Source organism: Dermacentor silvarum, chromosome 7 (genome assembly GCF_013339745.2).
Source record: "Dermacentor silvarum isolate Dsil-2018 chromosome 7, BIME_Dsil_1.4, whole genome shotgun sequence".
In the NCBI taxonomy this organism is placed as follows: domain Eukaryota; kingdom Metazoa; phylum Arthropoda; class Arachnida; order Ixodida; family Ixodidae; genus Dermacentor; species Dermacentor silvarum.
Window position 1 is genome coordinate 120,152,929 of NC_051160.1, and position 11,340 is coordinate 120,164,268.

The window sequence follows — 11,340 nt, forward strand, 5'->3', positions numbered from 1 at the left end:
GCCTATGTTTTCTATATTATACTTCACCTTTGAAATTCAATTCACTTTATTTTTACCTATGAACTCCATCAAACCGTGGAACCATATGTCGCGAACTGAGAGGCAGACAACGAGTTTGGCCATACGTTGCTTATGTCTGGGTAAACCTTGCCGCCACCGATGAGTAGGTCTGGAGATAAGAGAGTGGCTTATCATATAGCCTTTGTTCATTCTAGGTCCGTGTTATTGTCTCACAACGTAATACTCCCAAACTTATGTTCTACATATGGTATGTTCAATGGTGATATTTAATATATATGCATGTATAATTGCCGAATTTTATTGAACATCTAATGCGGTTGCGGAGATTGCGAATGTATAGGCAAAAGGCGACTTATTAAAGCGAATAGCTCCCTAGAAGCGTGAGCGTACTGGGTAACTACGAGAACTGTCGTTGATGGTTTCTGCACAATCTTAATACGATTTGAATCCCTTGGGAACTTCACCCAGTCTGCTGTATGTTTCAAACCTCTTTCAAATACCCAGTTACTCAAGTCATCTACGAGCTTGGATCACGACGCAAGCCTTTCCGATTATACATGACCCAGTGCGTCTGTGACCAAATAGACAACTTGGGCCACTCGGTATGGGCCTGAACTTGGTATGTTCGGGAAGAGAGAACTTAGGCAGTCCGTATGTGATAATGGAATATGGTCATTCTTGACCCATCCCCCAGAATTACCTTGCCAATGTGACGCAAGGGGAAGTAACATTGAATATGATAAGGCGATATTGCCTCATCCGCAACAGACACATCCGTGTCGAGTGTGGCCGTTTGATATATTGCCATTGCAGCGAAGTTGCTACCATGGTACAAGCGATATCGAAGATTGGTACGGCGTTTCATCTGAAGCTGCTATACTGCGATGTATCTCTCTCGGTATTGTCGGTGGAAGTGAGATTGTCACTTCGTGTGTCCGCGGATGTACAGGCTCATTCATGTATGGCTTGACGCTATGGCAGACGGACATAATAACCACTATTCTATTAACCTTAACATATAAAAGCTATTCTCCAAATACGCACCAAACACAAGAAATAGCGCTAATCGCATTAACGTCACCAATGATCTCCTAGAATAGATTCGCCGCCGTGTTTAGAAGCGAAGCTTCATTTGCGTCTATATAATTGAACCACGGCCGTCTTAGGACCGCCCTGATTTCATCTTAATCGTTCCGACATCGTCTCCCTGTCAGTGTCAAATAAACATCCTCATTCCATTGCCGTCATTTCTTTGTTACATGCCCTCGTCGTCACATCGCCATGGTCCTGCCGTCATCATCATCATAATTATGTTTTCTTCACGCGGTTGTTACGCATTCGTGACGCAATCGTAATCATGCAGTCGTCGTCATGTTGCCACCCTGAGTAAGGTGTCGTCATCCCGTCATTGTCAAACCACGGTTGTCAGGCTATCCTGGTTTCACTGTGATCATTCTGTTATCGTTAATAGAACGTTGCTATTCCATTACCGCCATGCCATCGTGTCATGCCGCCATTGTAATGCCGTCGGCATCGCGAGACATATGAACACTTGGCCGTACACTCTGGCTACTGTCATCTAGCTTAGTTAACACAAGCTCATTACTGCAGGCTGGGAAATGAAGAAGTCAGCAAAAAAAAAGGTAAAACCAAAAAGTTGCCAACCCAAGAAACCAATCGCCCGTAGTGGGTAACCGCCATGGCACCGCAACAAGCATCAGCCAAGAATGGGACCAAACCGTATAAAGAAATTTCTGTGCATTTAAAGGATCGCTGTAGGTGCTTCTGATCAATAAGTTAGGTACTTAGGCGCTGCGTGTAGAGCGTATAATTTATTATAAGGTTTTAAAAATGTGCATCAGTAATAATGGCCGCGGCGCTGCTACCCTACGTTTTCAGCCGCCCCGTTCCACTTGAAGTTTTCCCAAGTGAAGTCAGGGGGGCGAGCTATCCGATTGGTTACCCAGGTCATGTCATCGATAATTTTTCCAACTTCATGGTGAGCACATGTTCTTCGTATTAGTTGGAATGTTGGTTATTTCTTTCTATAAAAAAGTAATCAAAAGAGAATTTCTCACTACATTCAAGCACTTTCTGCATATAGCAAGTGTCGCCAGATTATGTTACAACGTTGTCCGTGTTCACGGAGCTGCGCGGTCAGGGCTAGTCTCGAACTTTTTTTTTTCGCGAGTAACATGGATCGCCCTCGTTATGGTGTGGGCTGCAAATATAGCGATCGACACCATGTCAAGCGCCGACATCGTGTCCCTGTGCAAGGCAGCATGCGAGCGGTGTGGCTGGAGCGCATCGGGCTGCTAGTGTGCGATCGGCGCCATTTTCTACGCGTTTCCAGCCGTCACTTCACGATTAATGCCAGAAAAATTACTGGGGATGCTTAGAACTTTCTAAGAATGTCAAGGCGAAAGCGTTGTTGCATCTCTCTCCCCACCAATTCTGCATTCCCAGAACGCCCGCGTCGGATTAGGGCCGCCTGTTGCTCTGGTCGGGCCGCTGCTGCAGATTAATGCATAGCCGCTTCCTCCCTATGGCGGTTACGACGAGCGGCATTTCGAGCTGCTCTGGCCTCTTCCACGGCGGCGTACTTTCTCGGTCTTCCCCGCCCGCTACTAGGGCCTGGAGCGTCGTCACCCATAGCGATGTAGAATGAAGCTCTGACCCCACGAGGCGACGTATGCAAGGCGCGCGACAATTGGTGCCAGGAATAGGAGCTCTTTGTTTGACTGGTTAGGCTCTGCGCCACCTGGCTGCACAGTGCAGGCCAGTCAAGCCGCTCATGTTAACGCTAAGCCCCTTCATCACTGCGGTAGTAGTATGGAGAGGCTTCAGTTTACGCCTCCACCCATTCGTCAAAACGTCCAGCTCGCCTGCGGTTACCGAATACAGGACTCACTCGGCGCTGCGATAGAACGCTCGCAACGCACGCTGCTTTCGTAGTTCTCGCTGGGGTATCACTGACCAGGCTAGCGGAGAGGTTAGAGATGCTTCGCGCGCTGGCTCCAAGACAGCCGGAAGTAGCCGACACGATGTCATATCATGACGTTGTTCTATGTCACGTTATATCATTTGCGTCATTATGTTAAACCTACCTGACCGCGTTACATCTGCTCTAACACTGCATTGTACTTGCGTCCCTAACATGTTATTTGCAAAAGTAATACTTCATTTGCGTCAATGCCTGCAGAAATTTTGGTCATTAGCCTTACATTTACATAACATGTGCAGTAGCCATGCCGCCAACAATTAATAAACTTAGCTTACCATCAATTCCCTCAGAAACATCGAACCACAAATTGATTTTTTATTCCTTTTCCTTATTTACGGCGTCGCTCGCATTTCGCACATGCGTACAATTTAAAAAAGTACCAAATGCTCAAGTGTGGGCAGGACTGTGGGAACTGCGTGATACCATATATCATAAAAAATTATCAGGAAAGTTCAATAAACCCTTGCCTGTTTTTATTGTACGTGTTTTCTGGCGAGGACTAAGAATATAGTTTTGCACTCTTAGCACACAGCATCGTTTAATTTAGTGTGTATCTCATCAGCTATAGCTCCTATCAGTATCAGACCAGCACCCTTTGAAAGCGCACTTTGCCCAACTTTTGTTTCGTAAGCCAACCTTCACATTGTATATACTAGATAGAGGCGTCGTACCTTACCACTTGCCGCCGATTGCATGCGCAAGCATATGTACGTGTCCGTACACGGGTCTGCTGATGCGGATCTGTGTCTGTGTGCGTATCCGTGTGTGTATGTGTGTGCGTGTGAAAAAAAAAAGGTTTGCGGCACCTGGGAAGTTGGTACTTGATCAAGACGGCTGTAGTCGATAAATTTCCAGCCTAGTAGAGTCCTACACGTGTTTCAAGAACAATGGTGGTGGCATAGATTCTGAGAGGGGTTGCTGCAAGACCTTTTTCGGCTTTATTGTGTCAATGGTGAAACAACTTGACCTTCTTTGATAAGGTGCACTGGCCTATACGAGTGCTAACGGATCTTGCTCTAATTACTCGTAATTCCCATTTATTAGCCGTTGTGCAAGCCCTGCACAATATGAAGCGTAAGTCTGAGATTTCTACGATAACGCCAACAGCGCTTCGTATAATAAAAGGTAGCTTCGCCCGTGCTTTCAGTACAATCCTGGCCCGAACTGGCAGGATCCTCGTCCTCTCTTCCCGACTCACCTTGACGCCTGTTAAGCAAAGTCAGAACAATATTTTACGGTAAGTGTTACCTGCCATTTTAGATGCACATGTGCCTGCTCAATGAATTAGGAGCCCATAAATAGTAAGGTTGGACATCCCGAAACTACACACTCGGTTACGAGGAAAGCTGTATCGGGTGGCGCCGGAATATTTGTTACCAGTTGGTGTTTTTTGAGATAAACCTAAACTCAAGTGCACAATCGTTATTGGAGCTCGCTATCATCGAAATGCGGTCGCCGCGGCCAGCAGTCACACCCGCGACCTCGCGCTCAACAGCGAAACGCCATCACCACGTAGCTAGCAAGTGGGTCATATTAAGGGGTGCTAGTGATATGCACTAGTAACTCATGTATTGCTGGTCGTAACTGATGGGGTCTTTCGCGCTCAGTTCTCGCTACATCATCATCATCATCAGCAGCCTATATTTACGTCCACTGCAGGACGAAGGCCTCTCCCTGTGAACTCCAATTTCCCCTGTCCTGCGCTAGCTGTTTCCAACTTGCGCCTTCAAATTTCCTAACGTCATCACCCAACCTAGTTTTATGCCATCCTCGACTGCGCTTCCCTTCTCTGGGTACACATTCTGTAACTCTAATGGTCCAACGGTTATCCATCCTACGCATTACAGTTGAATACTTTCAAGATACTATAGCTATCACGAACAAATAAGAGTGTATGCAGCCCAGAGCCAAGCAAACTGGGCAGACTTGTTAGTAACCAATTACATGTAATTATTACTTGTTACCGATTAAATTTCTTGGTAACTTTCTAATTCAACAATTACATTGCCTACGCGATAACGCTCCCTGTATATCAATTACATTTCGCATCACCCACTTACATGTAGCCAGCTGCTTTATTGAAGAGGCAAACAGTAACATGCGACGTAGATTTCAGAACCTGAATTTAGTGAGAGCTGCAGTAGAAAGCCCGAGATCGTGCCGCGCAGCAGCCTCGCAGCCTAGATGCGCATGTTCTGACTCTGCAGCCCAGGGGCTGAGTATTTGTTTCCTTATCTTGACGCACAACCCGATGTTGGCCGAATAAGTAAACAGGTGCTATTATTTCTCGATAGCGAAGGCCACTTACGACCTAAATAACAGGAGGTCACAGACAGACGTTTTATCGCGATAGCGTTAAGGGCCCCGTGTCGCAGAAAATCCGGCGTCGGCAACGGGGGTCGGCGTGCAATGTCGGCGGGTGGCGAAGAAAATCATCCCCAATCACGCACGCCCTCCGAATATATTTAGGTACATGTATATACCACGCCTTCTTATATGAAATGCGGTATATGCGGGTTATATTGCCACAGCATTCTATCACTAATGTTGCTCATACCTTCTCTTGCATTCTTGGCAAAGCTGTTCCTCGGAATTTCGAGAATGACAGTCCGCAAACACATGTCACTAAACAAAACACTCACAGCGCATGCCTTTTATGTTAAATCTTCTCATACTGAAATATTAAAAGTATGAAACAAAAATGGAAACCTGAAAATTATTCAATTTTTTGGGGCGCGGCTGTGCATTATGACTGGGATCGCCGCACGCAACAGGCCTCGTTTCTACCAGAACGCTCGCCTCCGTGCACAGCGTTCGCAGCCAGTGTTTCCCGGTAACCACTACGGTTGCTTAAGCTGCAGTTGTCGGAAAGCGTGAGAAGCAGACAGGGATCTTTGAATGCTATCGCGTTCCACTCTTAAAAGCGAAGCTTAAGCGTCCTCCAATTTTTTTCTGCTTTTCATTGGCTCAACTGGGATCGTCTTCCCCAAGTACCAGCAAAAATGAAGCTCTGCGCTTCATACCTAAAGGACCGAGATGCTGAGTAACCACAATATTGTGCGCAAGATCCGTACGCGTTATAACATCCTACTCCACAGCGCGCACATCAAGCTAACTGGTCAGCCTTCCTATAATTACCTTTCCTTTTCCCCCTACACCAAGTTTTCATTGCCAGTGCTGATGTCTGTACTTAGATTTAGGTGCACGTTAAAGAACCCCAGGTGGTCGAAATTTTTCGAGTCCCCCACTACGCGGTGCCTCATAATCAAATCGTGGTTTTGGCACGTAAAATTTAAACCCCATTATTTAATTTTTTTAAATGTCCTCAGAACAAAAAAAAATCGCCGCCGATAACGATACTCTCAAATGAGACATTTGAGCGCAGCTGTATACGTGTTCTCGTTACGCGATATATTGACTGGCGTGGACAATCTGTCTCGTGCGGCACATTGAAAACATATCGGAGTGTGGCGCGGCTGCTTCGCTCATCGGGAGAGGCAGCGCGTGGGTGACGAGTGGGCGCGAATAACAGCAGCCGCGGCAGACCGACCTCCCAGACGAGGCGCGCAATTCGGGCGCATCTTGTAACCATCGTCACCGCAGTGCGCGTCTTGCGCGGCACTACCCTTTTCTTCTCACGCTTTCGCCACACCCCCTCTCACTGCATTTGTTATCCCCCGATGCACTGCATGTTCACTCTTTCTTCTGCGGCGCTCTTTCGCTCGGTTACGCCGCCACCCGCCGTAGGAAAGGGTGATAAGTGCTGCGCTCTAAAGTAAGTAACAATATTAAAGAAAATTTTAAATTGCACCTGTTGTTGTAGATAAGCAATTTATATAAGGCTGCAGCGGAACAACTTAAAGGGCCAGGCCAGCTCCTTTGTTTTACTGCATCCGTGCAATATTGTTAAGAGTCCTGAAGAAAGTAACGCGGAAGTAAAGAATCACTATTAAGTAATTCCTCAGTTACTTTCGTGGGGCTGTAATCTCTAACTGTAATAAAATATATTTTTGAAACACGCAATTTAAAGGTAATCGGTTACTTTTCTTTTGTAACTTGTACAGGGTCAAGCTGGACCATCAGTTCAGCGATTGAGAACGAATCTCAATAAGAACGCGCATAAAATGACGGAACTGTGATGCCTACTTAAGACGAGGGAAGCACACGTCCACAATACTACTCACATCCTGTGAAGGGCGCGAATGGATCTCAAATGCCTACTGATTTCGCCAGAATAGGGCGGGCTTAGCGCTGCTGTGTTACGAGGAAATATTTTTCATGGAACAGAAGTCTACCGGAGAAATATCCAAAAACCACTACTGCGGTAACAGGAATACGCAGTTCGGACGCGGCAATTTGTCCGCTCCTTATGACGCGGGTGCGCGTGGGAGAATGAACAATACGCAGAGCGTACTACCTTCCAATGCGCTACTATATGCAGCAATGAAAAACAACGTATGTGTGGGAATCCGTTCACGTGGACCAAGTATATATATATATAGATGTGTGTGGTGTCCCAACTATTATACACCAAGATTTAAAATGATGCCAATGCCTCGTTGCTGGACAGAGCCAAGGTAACGTTTGCCTTCGTTTGGAGATACTCAGACTATTTGTTGCATTCCGCCTAATTACTTAACTTGTCCTAAGTAATTAACCAACTTCTCAAACATGGTGATAAAATGAAATTTGTGCATGAGAAAACCGTAGAGCAGCATTTCGGTTTTTCCGAGCGGAAAGGAGCCCGTTAATACACGGAAAATTGCCGCGCGACTGGCCGTTCGAGGCACTTAGCATGTATTCGCGGGCTTCTTTCAGGCTCGGAAAAACACCTATACTGTATGTAGCACGTCTTGAGCAACAGAAAGTTGTATGAGTACAAAATTAGCGACTGTAAATTATGCTTACGCATAGTGTGACAAGTCCCCCTAGGAATTTCCTGCAGTATATTTTAATGCGTTACCATTAGGAGTGTCAAAAATTTCTGTGCGTAAAGTGTGCCGAGCCGGTCACATGGTAGAGGTAGACACGGTATGGGAGAGCTTATAAGGCCGTGTACCTGTGTATGCATGTATGTGCAGTGGTGAGCACTGTTAGGGTCAACACCTCATGAGTATTCAAGTTGTTATAACTTCAACATACCTTCTGCTTCAAGGGGGGAATGTGCGGAATACGACGCCTCATGATGATTCCGATAAAATAAATAATAGTTGTCTTTATTTGGTGCTCAACGCCAACTGCTACAGGCTCCTGAATACTAATCAGGTGTTCACCCTAACAGTGCTCACCACTGTATGTATGTATGGATGGATGGATGTATGCATATATAGTGCAACTTCCGATGGTCTGTTCTGCACCACCGTTAGTTGCAATGCGCGCCTCGAAGGTCGTATGTGTCGGGTGACAACACTTTACACTGTGTTGAACTTAATTTACATCATTCATCCGGGAGTCGTAATGCAGGCTCATTTATCTCGCCTTTCGAGATAAGTCACCCTTCCGGCTTTCTTTTTTAATTCGCACGCTGTACTCCTACGGCACTGTCGGTCCCCGGTTATTTCGCTCATGTTGCGCTTTCATCGAGTTAACCCTCCCATGCGCTTGTGCTTTCGGTACTTAAACTAGCGGTGATGCAATTAACTTATCGCAAATCATAACAGCCCTCATTGGCCTCGTACGGTGATCAATTTTTGCTATACCGCAAAATGCAATGCCAGAGAAAGTTGCCTAGCAATGAAACCGCGTCTGTGGCGCGTGGCTTCACATTTATTACACGATGGAGAAGGCGCAGCACTTGCTCTAGACTTGGTGGGCATGTAAATCATCACTTCGATAGGTGTTTATGATAAGCGCCATACCCACACATACATATACATAATATTGGGGCAGGAATCATCGAAGATGATAGTCAATGTCAGCGATAGCCTTCTTGTGGGAACTGCTGCATGTACCCATGCCATGCGGCACTTACGATACCTCATGGGCACATCGGCAGACACACGAAGTGGCAACATTACTGCGAACCGAAATGTACCTGATACCATGAATTAGCATATTTTGCTGAAATCACAACACCGCAGTCGAAACCGTGTTGCAAACTAAACTATCACTGCTATCCTGGCTGCAACTTCGTTGCAGTGACCACACATCAAGGGAGCTGCGCTCGTAGCGGAGGTGTCAACTGCGGATAGGGAGCTATCGATTTAATCTATTTAAGGCTACACAACCTTTGTGCTAGCTTGCTACATTTTTTACGGGCGTTTGGCCAAGAAGGAGCACATACTAATGCAACTTACCAGTGGTGCCAGTACAAGACGGAGGATAGTCACAAAACTTCAACAATCGCTTATTGCGAAATATTTACATAGGTTCCAATATTGGAAAATGCGGAATACGGAAGTCTACAATAGTTCCCTTTTGAATACACCAACGAATACTAGTGTGAAGTATTCCATCCGGTTTGTAAAATTCGAAGATTCACCCACCCCTACTTGTGCATGGTGTCTTGTGCGTCCCTGTCGTAAGTACTGCTGTTGAATGTGTATTTTGCTTCTTTGTTGGCGTTGTTCTCGTTGCCGCTGTTCTACAAAATAACACGTCTAACTGCGATCAGATCAGAGAATGAGGCGAGTTTGTGCTGCCGCTTGACGGCTATTGAACGTGAGCGCTGTTTTCTCGTTACAGAGCGCGCCTGCAAGCCAAACCTGCTGAGGAAGTGCCACCAAGATGGCGCTCACCATATTGGGCCAAGCGCTGTTCTTCGCCATAGCAACCGCCATGGGTCTCTGGATGCAGGGATACGTCAAACTGCAAATCGCTGTGCACGGTCCCTCCGTTCTCGTTCCCGCAAACCGAACGGAACCGGCCGAATTCTACAGCGAGAAGTTTGGAGAGCACGCATATGTGACCGCAAACGTACGTAAGCGGCCGTTGACACCGTTGCCTGCGTTTGTAAGCTTATTAAGTACTGGGTGTGGAAAGTGGCTTAAGCTGAGATTTCAGTACTGTTTGCTGGCGGGCTAGTTCGTCATGCATTGTTCATAGCTGTGTTACTGCTGGTAAAAAAAAGATCCAAGGGACGTGACAGAATGATGGTCATCAATAGGCGAAGTTTGAAAGTCTCCGTACAAGGCTTATACATCAGGAGGAAACACTATTTCTTGGATACGGAATGCTAGCGGTCTGGACTTTCAGTTTGCGCTGGCGATGACGGAGACCGAGTGTTGTGGATCAGACAGAAAGATCGACGGAGAGCCCACAGAACTAGATACAAACTTCAATATTGCTCACTGGAGGGCTCGATGCTGATGCATTTTCTTAGCTGTGGTACAAAACATACACGGGCAGGAAAAACCAAGAATGGAGGCTCTTGCGCAGGGAGGGCTTGCCAGTCGCGGCAGGCCGTCTGGTGCGCAATAAATATCAAAGAAATGTATGACTGTGACAATAAAATCGTCATAATATTACAAGACAATAATGTAGTGACGCTTTTGCAATACATGGCATTTTCTTCGTTGACATATGACAGATCTGTGTGTGTGTGGAGGGGGGGGGGGGAGGGAATTCGGAAAGAATATCGTTCAGCTATGTAGCAATTAAAAAAATCAAAGAGCGTACCTCCTCTTGTTTTGTCAACAGACCCGTACGATGGTATAAAGTGCTTCGGAAACGCACCGTGAAAGAGACTTTGCTGCAGCGCTTGTTTACGATATTGTAATATTTTGAGTCTTAAAATATAATTTTCTTGCGGAATTTAGATGTTTAGCAATATACAACGGAACCTGAACGCGCATTTCAAGACGCTGTAGGCAAAGATATCCTACACCTACTCAATATGCCCCTAAAAAAACGTTATCGTGTAAATTTTGCATTCTTTCATCTCTTCTTTAGGACATTACATTCCATTACGTTACCAAGGGCTGCGATGTTGAAAGCCGTACAATGCTGCTGTTCTTGCACGGTTTCCTGGACTTCTGGTTCATCTGGAACAGACAGATACCTGAGCTCAGCAAGGAATTCTGGTATTTGCGACGTCTCTGCCTTTCATTCCTTTCCTTAAAAAAGACACAAAAAATAATCCTGAAAGTATAAGAAAGGGACATATTTGAGAGAATAAAGGAGTCTCAGGAAAAGCAGAGCTTCAGCCGAAGTTTTAGCGAGGTTTGACGGAATCTCTTTTTGATTTCATCATGTTGCGCTCGGCCTTGTCGTTCGTTCACAAGCGCAATTCCATACGTGTGGACTACGCGGTGTGTCAATGTTTGTGCAATGCCTATGCAAGTATGCTAATAAAATGGCACTCGTCAATGTACAGT

The 11,340-nt window shown here is 46.0% G+C and overlaps 1 protein-coding gene across 2 annotated transcripts in view; it reads left to right on the top strand.

Annotated features, from left to right (window-relative positions):
• The window catches only part of LOC119459708 (epoxide hydrolase 4), a 72,854-nt gene that overhangs the window by 14,333 nt on the left and 47,181 nt on the right, over positions 1-11,340 (top strand). The window contains exons 1-3 of one of the 2 annotated variants that reach the window (XM_037721355.2): positions 4,184-4,262; positions 9,710-9,940; positions 10,916-11,046. In XM_037721355.2, coding sequence (XP_037577283.1) covers positions 9,752-9,940; positions 10,916-11,046 — 320 coding nt within the window. In that variant the 5' untranslated portion in view covers positions 4,184-4,262; positions 9,710-9,751. Of the gene's footprint in view, positions 1-4,183; positions 4,263-9,709; positions 9,941-10,915; positions 11,047-11,340 lie in introns of those variants that run through there. The other variant, XM_049671154.1, reaches the window with a different exon arrangement.